The sequence below is a fragment of the Bombus affinis genome, chromosome 7 (genome assembly GCF_024516045.1).
Source record: "Bombus affinis isolate iyBomAffi1 chromosome 7, iyBomAffi1.2, whole genome shotgun sequence".
Classification (NCBI taxonomy): domain Eukaryota; kingdom Metazoa; phylum Arthropoda; class Insecta; order Hymenoptera; family Apidae; genus Bombus; species Bombus affinis.
In genome coordinates, this window is record NC_066350.1 from 1,018,774 (window position 1) to 1,042,837 (window position 24,064).

Consider the following 24,064-nt stretch of genomic DNA (forward strand, 5'->3'; position numbering starts at 1 on the left):
AAGGTATCAATTCATAAAAATTAATTCTTACATTAGTCCTTCACAATTGTAAAATTGGTATTATAGAATTTTCATTTATAATTTTCATTTATAATTTTCATTAATAATTGATAATTATTCAGGTATTCTATCTCTTATCACTTATTTAGCGTATTTAGATATGTCGCTGTTCCTTTTAGATCCCCTAAATCGCAATTCGTGAGCTCTAATTGTAAGAAAGCTGATTCAAACAAACCACTGTTCATCTCCGTCGAGAATTTCACCTCACTCCCTTTCCTTGTGTCGTATAGAAATGAATATTATTATGTTCGTTACATTTTTATGTAACAAGTTACATTACAGGTTCTTACAAGTCATTGCCCGATACATTTACGGAAGCTTAACAATTAAACGAACGTTTGTTTTACAATTCATGACGTCGTCCTATATTCTATATCCTGTATCCTTCATGATCTATTTCAGAAACTCCGTAGAACAGTAAGAACACAATCGGATGTTTCTACGTACTGCTTCGTGGCCATCGTTAAATGCAGCCAATTTGGTGAAATCATCGACACTTTATGGAAGTTCTTATTCGTAATATTTTTCAGTGCATCTTTTTCACTTTTTTCTTCTCCTTGATAACGCATATATATTATTATCTATATATCCTTATGTCCATACGTCGTATATATTCGAGCAATAGCATGTATACAGCGACAAAAACAACAAAATTAAAGAAAAGGGTACATGGTAGTATTCGCACGGAGAAATCCGCGTTCACCGAGGAATACTTAAAATAAGTTTAAACATGGGTAGCGACACGAATGGTGCTGTGTGAATAAAAAGAAAAAGAGGGGTGAAATGCAAAGCGCATAGAATATAACCTAAGCCAAAGAGAAACGCATACCGTGCCGGAGAAAAGCAAAATCCTAAGCTATTCTCTGAGATCCAGAATGAAATTGGATATATCAAGGAGGACAGCGAACCAAGACAGAGAAAAGACAGTCTCAAAGTCCTGTCACGGAAGTTTTCTCTGCATACGTCGTATCGTTTCCAGTTGGCCAATCACAATATTCTTTCCGTGAACTTATTATATACCGCGGCGCATATTGAGTTGTTCCGTTTTCTAACAAGGAAGATTAATCTATACACTTTTTAGAATAATAATTCTTCTGTTAATGCACGATTAACATATTTTAAAAATTCTGCAACTTTGCTGTACGATAATTACGATGTGAGCATCCATTCCTTGAAAAGCAAGAAATAAAAAAGCCCCACCCAAGGTATAGTACGATATTTCTCAATGAAAGGTTATCACAAATCAAAATCTATGGAAGAATAAAAGGTAGCCACCTTTACGCGAAGCTTAAATAAATTCTATGCAAAGCGGGAAAAAATGTCTCCCGCCGGAATACGTTCATAAAGATTTCTACCTATTCGCGTCTGACTCTTGAAAAATCTGGTAACACATCGAGACAAGTTTTACCTGTTAAAACTTAACTTTTCCTCGGAACAAAGTGTCATGAACCGCTCTGGATGCTCGAAAAAGCAAATGAGAAGGTCCGCGTCGACGAAGCATTCGTAAAAAGGAAATAGAAAAGCACGACAGGAAATGGCGAAATAGAAAGAAAAGGCCGGCGCGTGATCCTTGACTGTTCGTCCGCAAATGGAAAGCAGGACCTTATATGGTAATTTTATGGTGCCTTACGGAGCCAGCATGACCAACGGAGCAGGAGCTCCGGGAATGTACTGCACTCGAGGCCGTGATAAAAAGCCGATTGCCGGCCTAGCACGAACCGCTTTTCCGACCGACGACGTATTCCTAGATTCATTCGTCTATTTCTTCTTTCGCTCGCTGACAAAAGTCTGGCTACCGAATATTCTTACGAGAAGAAAACGTGCCGCGACTACGGACCTGGATGGCTCGGTCGAACGCGCTGAACTTTGTCCCGATTATTAAGTTTCACTTGATTGCCGAGAATAGGGTTTGATGGCCTGATATAAACTAATTTTCCATTTTATTCCTATCAGGCGCATGTTTCAAAGAAATTACAGGTTTTCACAAACTATTCATCAGAAAATACTATTAAAGAGAATTTGTCGATTCTTCGGTTATTCGTATTTAAAAATAATCCTCGACATTCGTTTCTTCCAATCACTCAGAAACCTTCTAATTACCCCATTCCACTTAAAATCGTTTCTCGAAATGCAAATTTACGAAATCGACGATGCAAGAAAAGTCGCCAGAGAGTGCCGTCTTTGTCTGAGTGACTATTAAACGAACTGTTCGTCGTACCTTTGCTGTAGCTTTTTAACCATCGAGTTTTATACTACTGTTTCTGGATCTTCCTAACTCGAGCCGACTCGATAATTCAAACTCCGTGTTTCCTTTTGATTCATTCGTCTACGTCCGTCGCAGAGACGGATGACATGCCGGTGAGACAATAGATACGTGCCAGGCATACGAAACTTTCCTTTTGTTCGACGATTCTTACGCGGTGACGCCGCCACGACTTCGACTGCTGCACCTGCGCCCGCCTCGATCTCGCCGAGAAAACTTTCATTCCCGTTTGCCCAATACCACTGCTTCTTCCTAGAACCTTCCTAGAACCTCCGTCTTTTACCGTTAAAAATTTTGTTTGTCGACGCGACTGATAACGATAATTAATTGTTGGCGTGGCCAGCGATTGCCGTTTCAATCAAGTTTGTCGGAATCACGAATTGATAAACATAACGTATATTTATCAGAAACAAGAGGTCAATCGTATGATGAAAGATGGGAAAATATTGATGAATATTATTATTGTTATTATGGATTATATTATTATTATAACGAAGGAGAATGTATGAGAAAGGTACGGAGTTTTTCCAAGTTTAGTTCTTTTTATCGTTTTACAGAATGTCAAGTGGTTTCTTTTATAAGTATTGTTACAATTCACACGTTTAGTATGTAATTTTCTTCTTTCTCAAATGTTTAATTTTAAAATTTGTTGATTCTTTAATAGCAATGTTGGCCTTAATTAAACTCTACGGGGCTTAAAAATTATATAGTAATTTATTACAAATTTTCTCTCTGAAATAACAATAAAAGCAGCTGCCACTGTGTCACTCATGTATTTTAAATTTTAAATATCATTCCAGAGACATCAGTTCCAATGAAACAATGGTAAACGTCTGAAATTAAAATTACTTTTAATTTGAACAGTTCTCGATGGATTTTCATTTTCTGCAGAGCATGATTGACGTTCAATTTTTCTATGAATTATCGAAATATCTGGAATATGTGGCGTGTAATGAAAAATTGTGCTTTAATTAAAATTACATTTCAACTTCTTGTATATGAGAATTCAAATTATATTCATTGGAACATTTTATTATTTTCCGTATTATAAAATTTCATTATTTATTACTAGTACTAATATTTCTGTACTTAGTGAGCATTATGATCAATATATAATAAATATTTAATAAATATAAAACACATTCATAAATTGAGTCAAATCTGTTGGATAGAACGTATTAAAGCAGACAATTAAAAGTATTTATAACATTTTAGTGTGTGAATGGTTAGACCAAATAAATGAAAAATTAGCTGATAGCTTATTCCTTTTTTCTTTTTCGTCATTTCAAAAATAGTCAATACTTATTGGAAACATTTTTCGCGTGGTAATCATTTGACAACTTGTAGGAGGAAACTTACGTGAAAAAATGTATCAAAGGATAACGTTCGTTTTAACAAGTAGCAAGGCATAGCCAAAAGACACTGTTCCGACAAAAACGTGGAACGTGAGAAAACTTGGAACGCCTTCGACAGGAGAATTCTATATCCTTCGATGGCGTTTCCTCGATCCCCGATCGATTATATTTTGTTCGAACACGGTCAGCTTCCCTGCGTCGATCTCCAGGCCAGATTAAACTTTAATCGATTACGCAACAGAAAAAGCTTGCAAGCAAGGGAATTGAACGCAACGGGAGTTTGTGGAACTTGCCGTTACGAAAGTTTGCTTTAATCGCAGCCTAGAAAAATTCAATTAATAGAACTCTCGAAAGTATCCGTCTTTGGTATGAATTAATAAAAATCTTTAATATATGAAGAAATAGTAATGAAATGGCGAAATAATTATTAAACGATAGTAAAGCAATGGTAAAGTACTCGATAAAAATTTTATATAAATGTCGAAAATAGCCGTACGAATATAACGTGATAAAATTATTTTCTTGTTTTTAAATGATTCGCTGTTTTAGTTGAGTATACGGCACACAGGATTAACGAGCTCAAATTTTAATAGAAAACCGTAATGTAAACTTTTAATAAATTGGAATTCAAGATGTTCGTGATAAGCCGAGAATAATGATACTTGTGAATGTAATTTAGAAATCCATGTCGGAAAAGCTAGTCAAAAGGAACGGACGGTTCATTTTTCTTCTTGAAGAATGTTAAACACACGTGACACGGTTACTTGACACGCTTTATATTATAACCAATTTTATACTGTAATCCATGTGCAATTTGTATTATTGTAAAAGCTGAAAAATATATTACCCATATCATCTTACTATTTCAACGAAGAGAAGAAGTTTTTCGCATTTTTACATTAAAATTTGTAAACGAAGCATATCAAGACTTTATTTGTCGAGTATTCTTCAGTCACTTTAAGCTTACTATCTAGTTCCCTAATTTGAGTCTTGTAACTTGCTTTATATCATTATACTACGTTTGTGTATGATAAACTTATAGTCTTCATCGATTGCTTACTAGACTTTCTCTCATTCCGTACATTTTCTACTTTCCTTTACAGCCATTCTATCGAACATTGCTACTCAAAACTAATCAAAATCGTCACGTTCTATGAGAGAGGCATCACCGAGAGATCTTAATATCGTGATCGAGAGCTCGTCGCGAATTTTGGTGAATAGCAATTGAAATTTAGAATTTAGAATAACCCGCATAACGTGCACTGTCGAAAGCTAGTTCCCTGGCGATGACACGTCGCTGCAGCAAGGATGCACGCTTGTTGATGCAATTGTACTAGCACTTTATGCGTGCACGCATTGGGAGCCGATGCACGCCACGTTAAAGGCTATAACGAGTCCTCGTGCGCGGCGATAATTGCAAGCCTCGCGTACACACGCGGGAAGCACGCGTGGATTGCATTATGACATGATTATTGTAGGCCTGGCCGGTGGCGATACACCGTAACATCACGACAATATAGCTTTCAGCGATACGTCACGCAGTGTGTCTACTCCATACGCAATTACAGCGCGTTACGCTTCGTCCATGCATATAAAGGCCACACTAGGGTGTTCAACGTGACTGTCCGATGGCCAGAAAGCGTCCTGTCTTCCTGTTTTTTTGTTTATTCAAGCTTAGTCGGTAATTTATATCGTATAAGGTGATTATAGCAACAAGTTGGAGTTGCAATCTTGTTTTAGGTAAAGATGAAAGAAACTCGTGTAATTTTATAAGTTTGATTCTGATGTTATAAGATATTTTTAAATGGCATTTATGAAATACGAAAGAAATAAAATAAACCGAAGAGTAAGATTACATTATGCTATATTTATAATAGGTGATGATAGAAACAGTTATATATTATGAAAAGGAAGTTGATTCTTTTACGAACATATATAAGAGAATATGAAAAAGATTGTTCTTCGATCACTTCGACTTGACAGTCGGAAAATTTAATATATCATTTCTAATCCACGTTGTGGATTTCCGCATTGAAATCGGGTCAGCAGAATGTTTTAGTCAATTAGTTAATCCATCGGGATTTGCCTGTGGGAAATATAATTGTATCCTACGTTTCATGTCGTTTACGTTGTTAAATTGTCCGACTTAACCATTCAAAGATCATTCATTGAATCAAATTAAATAATTATACAATTATATCAAATTAACATCATTTGCACTTGGCGCTTTACTTCATTGTATTTATTATCTTGTCTTATCAATATTTGACTGATTTAATCAAATTATTCCTTTGCGGAGTACTTATTTCAAGTATCTGTATTTAAGTAACAGTATTAAATAAAAGTCTACGGGTAAAAATATTCATTATCTCTCATACACTAGATATACCTATCCGTATATTAAAAAAGGTAATGTGTTACAATCCATCGAACAATCTGAAAATTAGAATCGCCGCGATGGGGCTTTTTTCGAAATAACACATCGTGCAATACACGCACGCAGTGACCAATTACGGTGGATTATCGTCCCGAGGAACGCGCGAGTCCAGCATAAAACGACGACGCAAATGGAAATCGTGCTGCTCGTACATTGCTGTTTATTCCGTTAAGCCGAAGTTTCCTCAGAACAGCTTCAAATGACACGATAGCACTGCCACGAGTGCTGCTCGCTTTATTTTTAACGCCGTCGCACAATTTGTGTGCTTGAATTCTAACGGTGGATGGTCACTGTAGAGTTCCAGCTTACTTCGAATTTCATAGTCGTTTCATTGCTCAACGCTCTCCCATTTTCACAACTTAAAGCGAGAGAGCATTCGGAGAATTCCGAATTGGCGCATTATCTTGCAGCGAAGAGCTAATTTTTATTTTATTTTAATTAGTTTTAAAATACTTAAAGTAAAGTATTTCAATAACGTCGTTGCAACGAACTTTGTTAGAAATATGACGTTTGTTGAATTTTGACGAACAACTTCACGTGTAATCACAAACCAAATTTCCATTTTCGTATGCTGCAAAAGTCGAATACCCTGCTTGGATGTTCGTAGCTCTCGTCACTTTCAAAATTCATTCTGGAATAACGAGTTGCACGATTTACATATGCTTTCACGTTGTGTGTAATTACATTCAGTTACAATTTATTCATTCATACCTGAAGCTCACACAAGAATGGTACGTAAACAGAGGTCGTGTCGAAAATAAATTGCACTATGCGATGAAGCTATTAGAACTATATAGCTATTAAATAATTAAACGGATACATAATTTTGAATTAGCAAAACGATTATTTGCAATTTGATAAAATACTAGTAAATGCGTTCGTCCTTAACTTACTTTACTGCAATTATTAATCTAACTAGAATTTCATATACTATGCTCTTATTTCTTAAGAAAATATCCGTTACGTGTTCTCCGAAATTGCAAACAAAGATCAGTGGACTAGAAACGAATGAGAAAGCAGAGCTGGCAACGGTCGCAAGTGTACGCAAGCGGATTGCATTACAAATGTTGTGAGCGGCTTCTGACCCAGTTGTAACGATACTTTAACGCTATACCATACACGAGCTATACATCAACTCATACGTCTGTCGCACGTGCACCTTGCTCATGCGTACAAACATCAAGCCTTTTGTGGGGGAGCATTCAAGGAGAACAGGAAAGAGAGGAATAGTAAGGTCGCAGAAAGCGTACGATCACCGAACATAGCGGATAGAAAGAAGCACAGTGACAGAATACACATAGAATAATCCTGAACCTTTGTGGTCTCCTCTTCGTAGGTCACTACGGGCCACGAAGAGGGGTTTAAAACTCAACCTATAGGTATCTATCTCGGACTTTCTCATTCTGAGGGAGAATTTTTTGCATATTTTTATGCCCGGCGGGCGTACGTAAATATGTTCAGAGGAATAAATTCCAATATTTGTTTATGCCGTTGGAAAAACAGCCACCTGTAAACGGTGGGGTACGCTTTCCTCTGTGATAGGGATTTATTGAATCATGCTACTTACGGAAAATAAGTATACGTTTTGATCAGTCTTTGGAAGGGAACATTTAATGTGTGGTTTTTCTGAAAATATTTGTAGCTTTTATTTAAGTTTATTAATTAGTCGAATTTTAGATCTACTAATCAGTAAACAGCAAATTAACAGAATGATCCAGTGAGCGATATTACGCGTTAGTTAGGAGACGCCTGATCATATACTGACCTGTATTACTTGGCGGCTATCTAGTCACATATTAACTTATACCTTGTGTTTTAGTTTCTCGCATTTTAATTATTAATCGCTAATTTGTAACTTCAACATATTCACAGTGCAAAAGCTAAATCCATTAATTGTACATATAAAATACTCTACGAATTAAAAATTCTTTCACATCCTTTAATTAAAGGGCGTTGTTAGCTTATTCCGTGCACTATGCGTATGAGTAATTAACGCCACTGTTAATAATAATCACGCCTTGTAATTAATTATGCGGTAACGTAGGCGACCTATGCGTGTACTGTACGAAACACGAAATTTTTTCCGTTTCGTAACGTAAAATAGTAACGGTAACACGAAGTAGATGGTTAGGGACATACACGAAGCCCGAACATGCGTGAAATAATTTCAAAAATCATACTTCCTTCGTGAACGTGACACAAACGGCGGTACCGTGTCTGCGCCACTGAAAGTTGTTACTGGGTTCACAATTTTTCATTATTTCGTAAACCGTGTACTTTCAAATTGCACCAAAGATGCATTTTCGTAACATATTCTGTAATATTACACGAATTCAATTTCCGTTTCGTTCAGATATCGCATGTATAGCGTGTCATTTTCTCTTTTTCCGCCTTTTCCTTTTTTCCAGAAATTATTTGGAAATTTACGATAAATAGATTGTGCGTTGCATTATGTGTAGATTCCGGAGTTCTTTAAACTAGTTTGAACAATTAATATTTTTAAATTGCATTACTTTCGTAGCAAAGCTGCAATGTAGAATATCGTTTAGAGAACAGTGTCATCTAAAAATCAGACAAGAATCATCGGTGGTCACATGAGTAACATTTCTCGTAAAAAATTTCATATTTTAACATCAAAAAAGACCCATATCTCAGCTAACTATACCCTCAACCACCGACATCAGGGACCAAATATCAATCATAGTACACCCTCGAATAGACCCATCATTCCGAACGACCTCCATTTTGAGCAGGTCAGAGAAAAAAATCACAGGAAGACACCACGGAGGAACATCGCCAGAATATTCCGTTGGAAAAATAAAAGCGTGGCAGGACGGTGCTGAGGGTATGGAAAGAAGCATGCAAAGGTGAGACACGCGTGGAATAATCCAGAAAGTCATCCCTTCTCGTGAAGATCCTCGGTTCCCGCGTCGCGGAGGAGAGGAACGCATGCGGTTCCGCCTCGAGCTCCCGTGGGTCTCGTCAGCGCGCCACCGCGTGATTTGTGAGACACGTGTCTACTCATTTTTATTTATTTCTTTATTTATTTCACGCGGATCTTCGCGCGACACGCACATCGCCTGGTGTAAAGTCTTGCAGCGACTGTAGGGATGAGATAGTGCCCTCGCACAGTCCGCAGAAACCTGTCTGGATTCCGCCGCTTTTATGGGGCCATTGTTTCGCGAACCGGAAGATATCGCGCGTACACTTCCCGCTACGTTGTGTCTGCGTGAAAATGGGATGATTGCTTAAACGATAGCGTTGATTCTCAAAGTATAGAGCGAGACTACAGCTGAGTATTTTATATGACCGATATCATGCCACAAGTTGCCACATGTTCTTTAGTAATGTGACCTTTCATTTGTAAGTTGCGGTTACATCGTAAATATTGATTTATCGAATGAAAAACGATACATCTGACGAATATTGGACATAAAATGGGTATTTTCGTAGGAGTAAATAATTAAACGATAATAATTGAAAATAGTCGGCTTCTAACGCTTATTCGAAATGCTATTGGTTAAGATGGATACTCTGATATTTTGATATTTTAAATCTTTTACATATTTATTCGAACCTCCGATTATTTTAAACCTCTTCTCGGGATCTAATAAATTTAGCCCAATATAATAGATTTATCGCATGAACTGTTATGGATGAAACTATTTGGAACACTAGAAGTAGGAAAAAGAATCTATAGGTGGACTGAACGACTCAGTCAGTTAAAGCAGTCATGCAGTAAATTGAACATCTTACTCGCGTGATTAACAAGTCAGTGATAATTACCAATATATAATATTGATATATTTATATATATTATATATATTTATATGTACTAATAATTTTTGCAAACATAGCATTCCTAGACACGATATGGCTATTTCTTTTCGTTCAATATTGTTATACTTAGACTTATCGAAAATCTGGTTAACGATAAAGTCCGAACTCCATTTCTGATCGGATACACTGAAATCTCGTTTCAGCTACTATGATATCACGATCTCAATTATTAAGGATAGAGGAGGAATTCCATGGCATTTCCGTCCTAATGAGAATCGGGATTTTTCCTTTCCTCTAGCAGTTTAAAATAAAAAGGGAGAAATGTGGACAGAAATTATTGATCATACGAACAGGAAGCTAGTCGTGTATGTAACTTAAATTTTATCTTATCAGATATTCTCGCTGAGATGATCCTAATCGATACGCATTCGGTAAAGTAAAAGAAGTAGGAACAGCGTCATATTGATCTTCATTGATCCTTCATTCTACTTCGGTTATTTATTCTTTTTTCGTTACTTACCACGTATGGTAAATTATTCTTTAAACGAGTAATTTATTTCGCCAGAACCAAGAGGTTAATTAGTATGAAGGTCAAAGATGATGGTCGACGCAGATATTTGCTCTAAAAGCAAGGAACGTAAAAAGAGATTGATCGCGATCGGGTTTTCGATTTATATTCAAATTCCGAACGCGCTAACTTTTCCCCTGCTGCGACCGGATATCGGATCAACTCTCACTTTTCTCGTGACTCGATTGCGTAAATCTACTTTTGACAAGTGTCACCTTTATCTTTATTACGGAGAAAACTGAAATTCGCTACGGCCCAAAAACTGATTTACTTCCTTATTGTATTCGCTATAATGGATCGAAATAATACAATTTTTAAGTTTGTTATTCGTATTATTTTCTACTTCGATATGTAATTCGACTTGGCCACTGCAGCAACACGCTCGGAACAAAATGGAAGAAACGAAGCTAGAAGAAATTGAATAAAAACTAATAGCTTCGTTTTTCATTCGACTTTCATTTACTTTCTTTCGAAACATTTTTAACAAAGAGAAGGGTAAAACGACGAAAGCTCTTTCACGTGTTCAAAGCATCATTATTGCATTACACTTTGCTACAGCGATATCAAAGAAACAACGACAATAATAGCGAAGCAACAATGAGAAGAAGCGTGTGTACAGGCTACGAACTAATTTGAGGCGTGCAAAGCCGTAAAAATTCAACGCCTCTCAGAATTCATACGCGTCGTCGGGCGAGCCGTATTCAAAAAGAGGAAACAAAAGCTTCTCTGGCAAATCACCCCGTCTCCCTTATTCTCGTTTTCGTCCCCGTTCTACCCTTTTTCACCGTTATATTCGCGGCTTTTCGCGCACAACGAGGACGAGCCATGAGCACAGAATGCACTGTTCGCGCGCATTTTCAACGAAACAACAGGCTCGAGATCAAAAACGTTGCCGTGAAATCGTGGCACGTCAGTCCCTATACTTTCAGGGTTAAATGTCTGAGCTGGTTTTCATTGTCGCCTGTTGCCGATTTAATGGTCTGCTCGAGGCTCGCTTTCTTTTGCTCGCTGTTCTCTCACGCTCTCCAACTTTCCGTTTGTTTGTTTGGATACGCAGTCATTGAAAAATGTGATTGCTTAATCCATTCCTTGGAATAATAGACACTTTACAGAAGCACATTACGCAAATCAGACACGTAAAAAAAATGTCCACAAAGTAAGAAGAAATAGCGTATCGATTTCAAATTTTGTAACATAGCTAATTTTGTAGCATGATCATCCAAAATATGTTCCGAAACCACCAAACAATAACCATACAACTCAGTGCATCTCTGGGTCAGAAACAGGCGATTCATCTGCATTAAACACCGCGAAACTACAACACCCAGTTGCCTACAATAAAAAAAGGGGGTTTCTACGTTGGACCCGTAGTAATGTGTTCCAGCACAAAAATAATTCTCGGCTGGCGCAGACACCGTGCAAAAACGCGTTTCACGGCGAAGAAGAACCGGAAGAGCGCCAATATTTCATTGTATCGCGTGACACTCGCTTATGGAATTTCTCCTTCTTTTACTCGATGCGTAAGTAGCGTCATAATTCTGACGTGAATCAGAACCATCAGAATGTTTAATTAAGACAATTTTCCGTCCAATATATTGTGATCTTTGAATATCAAATAATTTCTGGTAAAATTTCAAATCGCATTACGTTTATCGGTTATATCTCGATAATTTTGTTATTGAAAAAGAAATGATCTTTGCTGGTAGCATTCAAATTCATAATAGCGAAAAGATTTTGAGATACGTATTGCATTGCTTTTATGCGTGGGTAGCCTTAAAATTCTATTGTAGCTTTAATTATGTGACCCACGTACATACCAATATATATCACATATACAGGGTGGTTGGTAACTGGTAGTACAAACGGAAAGGGGGTGATTCTACGCGAAAAAAGAAGTCGAAAATATAGAATAAAAATTTTTCGTTTGAGGCTTTTTTTCGAGAAAATCGACTTAGAAAGTGTTCATAGAAATCTAATTAGAAGAGCAGAAGTATGTGTTCGGCAGAATGGGCAACATTTTCAGCAATTTTTGTAATAATAAACTTTATGACTACTTCATATTATTTCATTATGTATTCCTAATTTTCCGTTATGGCAAAAACAAACTTAAAGTGCGATAATCCATCGAGACAACGATCTACAGTAAGATCCATTATAACGAGACGTGATAAAATGCAAGCGTACCGAGCGAAAATTCAAAGTCGATTTTATCGAAAACAAAGCCTCAAACAAAAAATTTGTATGCTATATTTTCGACTTCTTTTTTCGCGTAGAATCACCCCCTTTCCGCTTGTACCACCAGTTACCAACCACCCTGTATAATAATGCATATGTGACTCACTTATAGGCCAGCGGCCGATTTTTAATTTAAAGGACAATTTATAACACAATTTTTATATGAATAATTGAGTTATAAAGGAAATGGTTGTACATAATACATGTATTTTATATACGATTATTTAATAAAATAAAATGAAAGAACAATGAACGTATCAATACTTCAATAGCATTGTTAGTAAGTAAATACATCTCGAGCCTGGCTGTTCGACCCAATAGGGTGCACCTCTACTTCGAAACATCGATGAGAAATTCCAGCCAATTACGAATTCCCTATCGCTAAAAAAAAAAGTTTAGCCTTTCGTAGAGAACTCTGATTTAGTATGTTTCACGTAAATCGATAAAAACTAAGACTTTTGTAATTTAATTTCCTTTCTATTTCACAAAACAACGCTTTACATGAAAATGTTTCCTCTCGAAAATTCAAGCTCTCTTAAACGTGCAAAAGGCACTCGTAATCGTCGCCCGGGGAAGTCTATTTCGATTTTAACTCAGAAGATACCGAGGCCGATCGAAAGGCGCCCACGCGGCTGTTTTGATAGCAATTAAATACTCAAGCTGAATAACCTACATAACTAATAAGAGCTGGTAGTTTCCTACGCGAACATAGTTTCTTTCGAGTCGTAATACACTTTGCTCCCGAGTTCCCTCGGATATATAGTACAACTACTTTAGCCTTGTTAATAAAATATTCCACCAGATGCCCAGGTAAGAGTCGTTCTTTTCTCATTTTCCTTCCTCTCTTTTTTTCACTCTTCTTTCGTCTTCTCTATTATTTAATCGCCCACCCTACTTCCGCGCGTCGACTAAATTTTGCCTGCAAGGATACTCCTATTCCGTGAATACGGTAGATTATAGGACGGAACGTCTTACTCTGCTCTCTTACGTTTATCGCGAATGAACGCCGTCCCTGAAACTGAATAATTTTCACGATTAAGCTTAACGACCGCCCCGCATCCACGCGAGCAACACGAATTAATTAGGAAAATTCAAGCGAACAAAGTAACAATCGCGTATCGCACCAGCTCTTCAGTTGGTTATAGTTGAATTCAAGATTCGTGCACGGAAGTGGTATGTTTGTTACATAAAGGACATTGGGGAAAAAGAAATAAAATTCTCTACTAATTCTATTATTTTTATTTGGATTTTAAAAAAAGGGGGTTTGAAGTGGAAAGTAACTAGAGTATCGATTGTCGAATACAAGATATAATCAGAATCAATTTTATATCACAGTACCTGGATGCTGGGTACCTGGATATAAGATACTACATTTGTATTGAAGAATCTTACTTGGGTAATATATCGCGATTTTTAATGAATATTCTAATTACTTGAACGAATATGTGCATAAAGAAAATAAAAGTTTCTTCTATAAAAACAAGAAAAATATATCAGAATTTCATTTAAATATAATCCTCGTTAAATATTCTGCTTTTAATTTATCTGTAATGGTCTCGTTAAATTAATTGGGACAAGCAACGAGTAACGAAAAAATTCGCTCGTCTCCTTCCGAGATTTTAAAAAATAAATTACAACTTACGAACTGACCAATAAAATAGTGGATAGCTCGATAAGTATTTTAATGCGATATTATAAACAGTCATATGTATGAATCGGCGTATTATTTATTCTATTGCGTATAATATTTAAATTGATTTGTAAACTTTCCACACGGAGCCAATCTCTAATGATGATAACATTATTCAATGAATAAAACAATATTATGGGTACACAAAAATTAAAGTTTGTCAAATAGATTCGCACATAACATCTTTTTTGCTGTAAAGTACGTAATAGAATTCTGTTTTGTGGCGTTATTTAATCACGCGATAAAGTCAGCGCCTTGCCTCAAAGAGGATGTTTCTTTGCGCGATTGACTTAAAAGGAAAAATTTCCATCGCGAGAAGAAAACAGACAAGTCTTCCGTTTAATTGCAGGTCACTCGTGTAATGTCCTAACATCGTTAAAAAAGAAAAAGAAAGAATAATGTGATTCAAACGACGAAGAACACACGTACCTTCTATAGAGAGTATATCGCATAGGGACCTCTTCACGTTGCATCCCTTTTGCACCCGCATACGTTAATTTATCAAAACCTTAGTATTGTACGTTGTACTATATGCATATTCACGAAGACAAGAGAATATTAGGGTTTTCTTTACGATACATGTCTTCGGTCAACAACGTTAGTATTTGTATTTCAGTGCTCATCGTATTCAAAGTTTAAGAATTTAATGAAAAATCTGTTTATAGGTAAGTTTAATATCGTATATTCATTTATTTTTATATACTTCAATGTTTATTTAATATTTTTATTTATTTTAGCAGAGATAGTCTAATAAAATAATATGTTTTGTGATAATAATAATGATAATAATAATGTTTTTTGTAAACTTTCGATGAAAAAACATATCAAAAAACAGTAAACTTCCTCTTCATTATACTGTACGATCCTCACTCCTTTTCGACAAACACATGGCATCCAATGTACTAACAAACACATACCTTCACACCATTCGTTCATCCGAAGCAATCCCCATTCCTGTACAAACTTCCTCAGAAAATTCCTCGGTAGCTTTCCTATACATCAGAACGTAGAACGCAGCAGCCTGCTCCTTTCGTTTCCTTCCCACATTTGCTCACACATAATCTCTTCCTAGTCTCCCGCAAACACTTCTTAAAACCTGGAGTAAGGCACGCTCGCGGCTCTTCACGTCCTCAAGAGGCAAACAGCAACGGGACGAAGAGAGAATCTGTAGATCTGTTCTCCGACCTGGACCACGTCGTCGCGTCGTTTCCTTTCCACGCTCCACACAGAGTACGTACAAGAAGTTGGCTGAGTCGGAGGAAAGGTAAAGGGAAGGAGAATCAGCGAGACACGTTAATGAGTTTTTCGAGGGACGTGCCGGGCGCGGAGACGATCGACAAGAGCCGGGAATTAGAGGCGGTGAGACTCGAGAAAGGGAAAAGGGCCGCGCCCGTCTGGCCTCTGTGAAAAAAAAGAGACAGAGGATGAAGGAACACGAAGCCGTGACCGCGGCTCGAGATCGATCTCTTCCAGTTTTAAATTTAAATAAACGCCAGCTCGTAGCCGATAAGGCTCTGTGCTCTTCTGTCCTACCGTCTCGTACAGTCTCAGTAGCAATATTTCTTCTTACGGGTTCGTAGGTGGCTAGGTAGGCGGGTAGGTGCCGCGACAGACGTGGAAACACGGCCGTGAGATCGATATCGAGGGAAAATCCGATCATTATTGTGCTTCTTTTCAGTCCTAAAAGGTTTCCGCGGCAGCTCCCGGGACTCCTTTCGCAGCAGTAGAACTGATTGAAATTTTTTAGAGAACCATCCCCCTTTGCTCCCCACTTGCGCCTTAGCCCTATTTCCTCCTCCCCCTTTTTCATCGTTCTTTTTCTTTTTTCTTTTTTTTTGGTATTCGTCTTCTGTGGCGCTTGATCGAATAATGGAATCCTTTGAGCGACGAGGAAGCCTCACCCGCGAATTATGATTTGCATGCGCAAAGCGGATTTCATGTGCTCGCGGTATTGTGTGTGCTCTTTTGCTTCGATAGAGGGGTAAGTGGAGGTTTAATTAAGTAGGGGAATAAAGTTACGAGTTTATATTTTTAATAATGAATGAGTCGTAGTTTTTGGGTTTTAAGTATCGTTCTTTAGTATCCAAATTATTAAATGATTTATATTCCATAATTATTTATAAATATATGCCGTCAAGTATTTAGAACTATATCACATTCTGTAAAATTTGATCAATTTTTATCTAGTTTTTAAAAACCTTTTTCTTTCTTGAAGGATACGAATAAAAATCCCTCTTAAAGGTATTACATACTCCAACAAATACCGATGCTCAAACCTGCTTATAGACATGTACCTCACGATCTAGTTAACCGCCCAATACCTACAACATGAAAATCCGTAGGCCGCCGACCAAAGCATTTTATGCGATTGCGTATAAATCGCTGGCGAAAATCCTTCGGACCTAGAAACGATCGTTCGTGCAAATTTTCCAGATCTATTCGGAGGGTGCCGGGATGTGACGATTGATTGCGAATTCACCGGTAGATTAGCGTACCACCACGAAATCACATTTTCGTTGGTTCAAGGAGCAGATGATTTCGGGGCTTTAGCCGGATAAACTGAAATCGATAGATTCAAACAGCGATCTGTAATATCGGCGAACACGCGATATGCGTTGCGAGCAGATTTCCAATTTCCTCGCTGCCGGACTATTAAATTACAATCGGCAAACATGATAAGCACGGCGCTCCAAAGTAAAATGAATATTTCAAGGAGGCATCGTTTAAATCAAAATGTCAATCCGCGCTGTGGCGTAAACCAAGAACGAGGAGGAAAAAGGAAGAGAGGAAACAGAAAACAAAATGAAAAAGATACTTGACCCGGTTGCGTTATCGATGTCGCTTATTCCACGGTTAAAGAGCGCTTGGAAATGCGCAGTCAACGTTTACCTAAAACGCGATTTTGTGGACATTTCAAGTTCATCGATCGATCATGAATCAAATAGGAAATCTACTTGAAAAATCAGGATGACGAAAATAATAAAAGAATCGTTTAGACATTTTTTTGAAAATTTCTGCCGATTAAGACGAAATCAAAAACTGCATATATCAATTACGCGTAAAAAACGTTTAAATTTGTTGAAAAGATTGCATCTGACACGCAACTCCACACACCTCGCGGTAATTTTGTTTTTGAGTTAGTAGGTGGCTTAATTTTTGCCACAACACGTCTGTCGGTACGCGGCTCGTCCTGCGTAGATACGGCACGAATTTTTCTCGTTGCTGATTTTAATAACAGATTGCCACTGGAACCACGGCAAGGAGCAAGAAAGAAGGACATGGAGAGCCGAGTGCGAAGGGTGCCGAGAACGAGAGGAGGGCGGAGGCTGAGTCACTGCTTATACGTGACTACGTCGCCGCATCGGTACAACCGCCCCCTTTCCGCTTTCAGCTCCTTTTCTAGGTTCAACCCCTCTACATTCTCCCCAATGTCTTGCAGTTTCGTTACCTTCGACCCCGATATTCGCAAGTCGATAAGTTCTTTCGAACAGATTAAGCTCGATTGGAAGCATCCTTTTATACTTTCCTTTTTGTGATAAATTTAAAACAATAAAGGGGACAAATTTTTAAATATTCTATTATCGATACAATGATTACGATGATTAAGGCCTACCTTTTGGTTGAAATTTTAATAATTTTAGGATTTATGAAATACTGAGCTATTATATAGTATTCTGTGTTTGTCATTAGTATACTTTGTGTTCGTGTATTGTACAATATTTTCATACATATATGTAATCTACGTAACTAGACAAGTCTACCGTTTTTGGTTATATGTAGAGAAAGATATTAGAGGAAGAACGATTTAAGAACTACTTTTTCAGGTACTAATCTGTAAAATACATGTAGTATTTGTCACCGTTTAATATGGTTCATAAAGAACAAGGAAGCAGAGTGCACCGTTCCAGATATTTATTTGATGTAGGTACATTACTAGCTACAATTACTCACTTTAATACCCAGGCACCCTTTTTTAAAATTAGACCAGACGACTTGAATTTTTTTGAGAAGTTGAAAGGACTAGTTTACTAGATGTTGTGTAAAGAAAATTTTGAAAAAATTTCAATTGATCAGAATCGTGAAGAAAATAGTAAAGATTGCGTCTTATAATTCGTTTATCTGAGCTTGTAACGAAAATTAAAAAAATACGTTTTGTAGATTTATGTCAGTTGTAGACATGCTAAAAACATCGAAATCGCTTAACGTACGTACAAGACACTACAAGGTAATTTGTACAAATTTACACAATGTTAAACTATATATATAATATTTTTCTTGTTTATAGTTTCATAATTATATCGCACATAATTATTATATAAAATTAATTGTTATATCGATAGGACTAATAGTGTGTTTATTCCACCAATACGCGCACATGACAGTATCGATAAAACTTAGGGCCAACGGTGGAATTCAAATTGTATGCAATATACAACATCGGAACCGTATACCTGAAAAGCAAAAACCCGCAATGAAATAAAATTCTGTTTGTCAACGATTAAAACTACCCAGAGGTCGATTCGCATATTCATTCGCAAACTACCTTCGCGCAACTGAACAAAACCTTACGTACATCCATATTCAACGTCAATTAACCGTGACAATAGATTCGCTCTTGAAAAAGATTGAATCGAAAAAGGTTAAAAACCCGAACAGCAGCGACAAAGCGTAAGAACGTTTGGCGAACCACGTATAAATGATTAAACGATCTTTGAGCAAGGAGGTGGTTACAGGTGAAAGCCGAGCCGGGGTCTCGGCTCATTTTCCCAACAGATTCATCCCGTTTCGTCCTGTGACCTTTCTGCCCCACGAGAAATGACCATGTCCCGTCGGCAGATTTGCCTACGTGAATCAAGCGCAACCATCATTAACCGTGGCGGCCATGTCCAAATTAAAAAACGTCGACATACTGGACTTTCGCTCGTACTCCTACCTTTTTTCCCTCTGTCTGTTTCTATCTTCGTCGCTTGCTCTCGCTGCGCTCCTTAGATTACGTGCGATCGATAACGGGCGCTTTTCAGAATGCTGCCGCTGTTGCTTTGATACGTTATGCACACGGTCCCGACGTATACGCGTTTTTAAAAACGAATGGACACACTCCGAAAGAATAAATGGGCCGCGCTTCGAGGGATGCTTATAAAGGACTGATTAAAGCAGAGCACGCGGCGAGGAAGAAAAAATATAGCGAGAGGGAAGGGCAAAGCGTCAGAAGCAAAACCGCGGCATATATCTCGTTATCACCTACGCCTCGTGACTGAATCTGGGAACAGTGGTAAGAGGCGGATCGAGAGCGATTCGTTAGACTCGCCAAGGTGGAACCTTGTTCTGTATTGGAGTTAACCAGTTAACTGCGTTCGTCGTGTCAATGCAAAACTTTACTTCGGTGCGGTTGACGTGTACGCTCGTCATGTAAAATAAAAAATTACCATTTACTGTAAAAACTAAAAATTTTATTAAAAAGTAATATAAATGACATTTAGTGGTATGTTTCCTTTATTCTACCAGTAAAACTATTATATATTTTATAAAAAAGACAAAAAGACTGAAAAAAAGTTTGATTATTTGATTATTCTCTTTGGTATATCGTTCATGTTCCGTATAATGTATTGTTTTTTGTAAATTGAATCGATTATTTTCCCCAATGCATTAGCTACTCCTCAAATTGTTTTGTGTATTTTACTGCGTACATCGGCCATTCCCTGAATTGGCTTGCGAACTTTACTTTATTATTTTTTGACAATTCTTAAGTTTTTAATAACAATACCCTTTTTCAACAATGCATTGTTCATTTTTTATCGAATAAAAATGTAAGACTTCCTCGTTTTGCTTTACTTTTTTCGTAAAATTTATAAAAGGAACATTTGATCTGCGCTCGACGTGTATACTCGTAATTGCTTGATATAACTATGTAATCAATAAGGAATTTTTGAAACTAAAATCCGCAGTTAATGAGAAAATTGGCAATTTAGAGAACAATCGTGTGAATCTGTTTTCTCGGATCTCTACATATTCTATATTGTATGTTAAAAGGTATATATTGTTTCAATAAATCTTGTATTAATCTTGAAATAGATTATCGCAGTACGTAATGAAAAATTTTATTGTCACCTTAGTTTAATCGCTTTAATCTACTTCAAATGTACACGTGTATATACTATGTATAAACATAGAGAAAGATTCGTTTGTAAAATTATTGCCTTTTTTCTTTTGAAAATTTCTTGCTATGTTTAAAGCAAAAGTATGCTATCGTAATTCGCATCACTAAGCACGCAAATTCCAATTTAGTCAATTCCCAAAAATCTATCTTAATGAGCTACGCAATACGAGAACGAGAGGAGTTGAATCAGTGGCACGTGGCATGCGCAGATTCTGCGGCGAATTAACCATTCCCACTTCCATTTAACTTAAGCAACGTGTTCCTTTGACAATTGAGAAGATTCAACTGCATCTGCACGAGACTTCAAGAAACCGAACGCAATCATCTCGATGTATTCATCAAACACGCAAAAATAAATCATTTTAATGGACTATTGCAATCTAAGTTAAACTAGAGTTTTAATCGTAGGTATTTAATATTTAAAATAAAGATTCGCGCACCTTTGACCACTTCAACTTCCTTCATTCTTTATTTTTCAAGCAAAATCACCTTGCGATATTTCACGATCCTCTATATCCACGGAATTTCCGTTCAGAGAAATATAACGACGATATCCTATCGTGATACTTTTCAGTATCGTAACTAATTCGTACTTCTTATGATTTCCTTCGTTGCTGCATAGCTAAGTGACGAATTCCGAACAACTTGATAAGCATAAAAATAATCTTCTCGTTACGAAAAGCTGATTCCTAGCGTCCTTGGAACGCTTCACGCAGAAAATTATATTTTCTTTCCATTGTAAGTTTCTTCTTGAATTCGGGCCCGCGCCGGTAATGCATATCGCGGACAGAACTATTACATTACTCGATTGCAATTTGACTTCAAAGGGCTCGGGGTAATACTCGTTGACAAAAGCCTTTGCCCGGGAGCACCGGCTACAAATGGAATTAAAGGACGCCTAAAAGGATAATCCTCGGCGCGCATCCGCTGAGAGATCAGGGGCAAAAACATCCCCCTCTTTTCAACCCCCAGACCCGGTCTGGCTCTGAATCGCAATTCGACGCTTCTTTACGGCGCCGCTAAATTAATTAGTCTCGCTTTAACTAAAGGGATAACTCCTTGGTTTTCGTCTCTTGGATGGCGCGCGCGCGCATGCACGTGGCTCGGTTTTCTTACGAGCGAACGTGCAACGACGAAACCTGGTATTCTGCGTGAACCTTTGTCAGCTTTTTTATATTCGTTTTTTTTTCGTATCATAGCTCTTTGATAAACGATGGACAACTTAGCTCTACAGTCTTTTTTGCCAGTGAATGTCTTATATTCCATGTGAAAGAAGAGAAGTTACATTAAATTGTCGTTTAATTAACTTGTCGGTTAACCCTTTTCCTGTGATTAACGTCAAATCGAATATTTATCCTTCGATAATATCATATTATAAAAATTTCGGATGATATGTCATAGAATCTTTTATCGACAGCTTAAAAATGGTCAAAACGCCGCGTAGCGACAAATCGTTTAATTCAACCTTTCGTCGGTAGTAATCGAGCTTTGAAGAAAAGGAAGTTGACATGTCGCAGGGAACGCTCAGTATTTAGAAGGAGCAGTAACGTAACAATAGGCAAGCGTATAGGATAGAAATGGAGTAACAGTGTGTCGTGGTTCATCCCGAGCTTACTTTTATATCGCACCATCCTTACTCTTCACCCTCTGTACTATTCGCGTTTACTCTTTCGTACGAGTCAAACGTGTTTCTCTTTCTCACTTACAACCCTTGTCTCTCACATATCCCCTCGCTTCTGCTCTGCCGAGAATAGAAGGAACGAGCCGCTTTGTAAGCGGCAAAGAGCCGCTTTGTCGCCGGACACCTTTCTCTATTATTAAATTGTATGTTCTTCAACTCTTTAGCCATCTTTGCACCTCGTGTTTCGCGTTTGCGTGTTTCGGACAGATGGAGGATGTTTGCGATTGTATTTTCTCAATTTATATAGGTTTTAGGAATACAGATTTGATTTTAGAGATAGACAAGAAGATCAGGAGATGAAGATATTACTTAGATTAATTAGAAATATCAATTTGCTAGTTATTTAAACTTTTTAAATAATCTGATCCGCATTTGGTTTTTAACGTTTGAGTTGAAATTTCTAGTTTTTCAAGTTTGAGTCCATTTGAGACATCTTGAAGTTTTTAAGATTTTTACATGTATCTTCCATTGAATATTGATTATCGAAAATTAAAAAAGAGTCAGTACCGCTCAGAATGAAAATCATTACGAATTTACCAATATATGAATTGAAATAAAAGATTCACTTACAGTCGACGGAAACTTTGATCTGTTTGCTCACAGTCGGAGGGACGCCATTCGTTGCGATGCATAAATAAACGCCCATGTCCAGTCTTGAGATCCGTGTGATTTCCAGCGTCTCGCCTTTCCACTCCAATACTAAAAATGATAAGCGACACTTCAGCGTGACAGACGATTTTGGCGCTTTTATTTTCCCTGTCTGACGTCGCGGAATAACCGCTCGACAAAATCTAAAAGCTAATTTTAGTTAATTGACAAACCAACGAACAGAGATGGAAAAAATGGCAGGAAAATGCTAAATGTATTTGTCTCCATACGAGTTCGTTCTATTATCGCAAATTCCAAGTTTTTCGAGCCTTTGTTAATTCCAGAAATTATATTTTTGTATGTCTCGCGTTATTTTCAAACTCGGTGAAATTTGCTTATAAAATTATGTGCACTATTTTGAAAAATAAAGATTGAGCTGATTTGCACGTAATTTTTATTCCATTAAAATATAATTTAGTAGTCATGGATAAGTAAAATCATTACCTTCTAACACATTGAAATTCTTTTACTGAAAAAAGGATTGTAAAACTTTTAAATCGAAGTCTACCTCTTTATAATGTAATGTAACCGTGTTTGCAAACATAAAATTAATTTTGCCACCTGATGAACACGTTAATTACACTTTTCCCATTCCAATATCTATATAACGCTTCCTGTATCGCATTTAATAAATCCTATTATGTTCGTAACCGGAATTAAATTCTTGATTTCTTTAAATAACAGAAACGTCATCTCCGATGGTTCTGGTGCGTCAATTTTTATGAAGTTGAAATTCTACATATCCGTTTTAAATTTCTCCGACACACCGTGGCATCCCTTATATACTCCAATAAATTAATACGCTTTCTGAACCGTGAAACCGTGTAAAAACTTCAACGCATCGTTCTTCAAAATCCGTGGCCAACGTAATTACGCGTTACAAGATCCTCGCCCTAGCCGTTTAACGACATCGAATTCGCGAGTTCTCCGAGTCCTCGGAATTACGTGACGTGTTAATGAGAAATACCTTTCCCTTCGTCCTCTTTTCATTAAATCCACTGTCTTTTGACACGTTTACACTTTTTCTCCTTCTTTTCAATCTTCCTTTACTCTTCTCTCCACGACCCTACCTCATGATCTTCTCTGTGATTGCGGTAACACAGTTTTTGAGATAGAGCATGTTTGATCTTCGGATAGAAGTCAAACGAATGTCATTATTTTTAATTGCAGCGCGCCTCTACCCCCCGAAT

At 37.3% G+C, this 24,064-nt stretch overlaps 1 protein-coding gene across 4 annotated transcripts in view; it reads right to left on the reverse strand.

The window, feature by feature from the left end:
• LOC126918365 (lachesin-like) overlaps positions 1 to 24,064 on the reverse strand; it is a 259,037-nt gene that overhangs the window by 81,689 nt on the left and 153,284 nt on the right. For all 4 annotated transcript variants that reach the window (XM_050726199.1, XM_050726198.1, XM_050726200.1 and 1 more), the window contains exon 5: positions 22,797 to 22,925. In XM_050726199.1, coding sequence (XP_050582156.1) covers positions 22,797 to 22,925 — 129 coding nt within the window. The remainder of the gene's footprint in view (positions 1 to 22,796; positions 22,926 to 24,064) is intronic.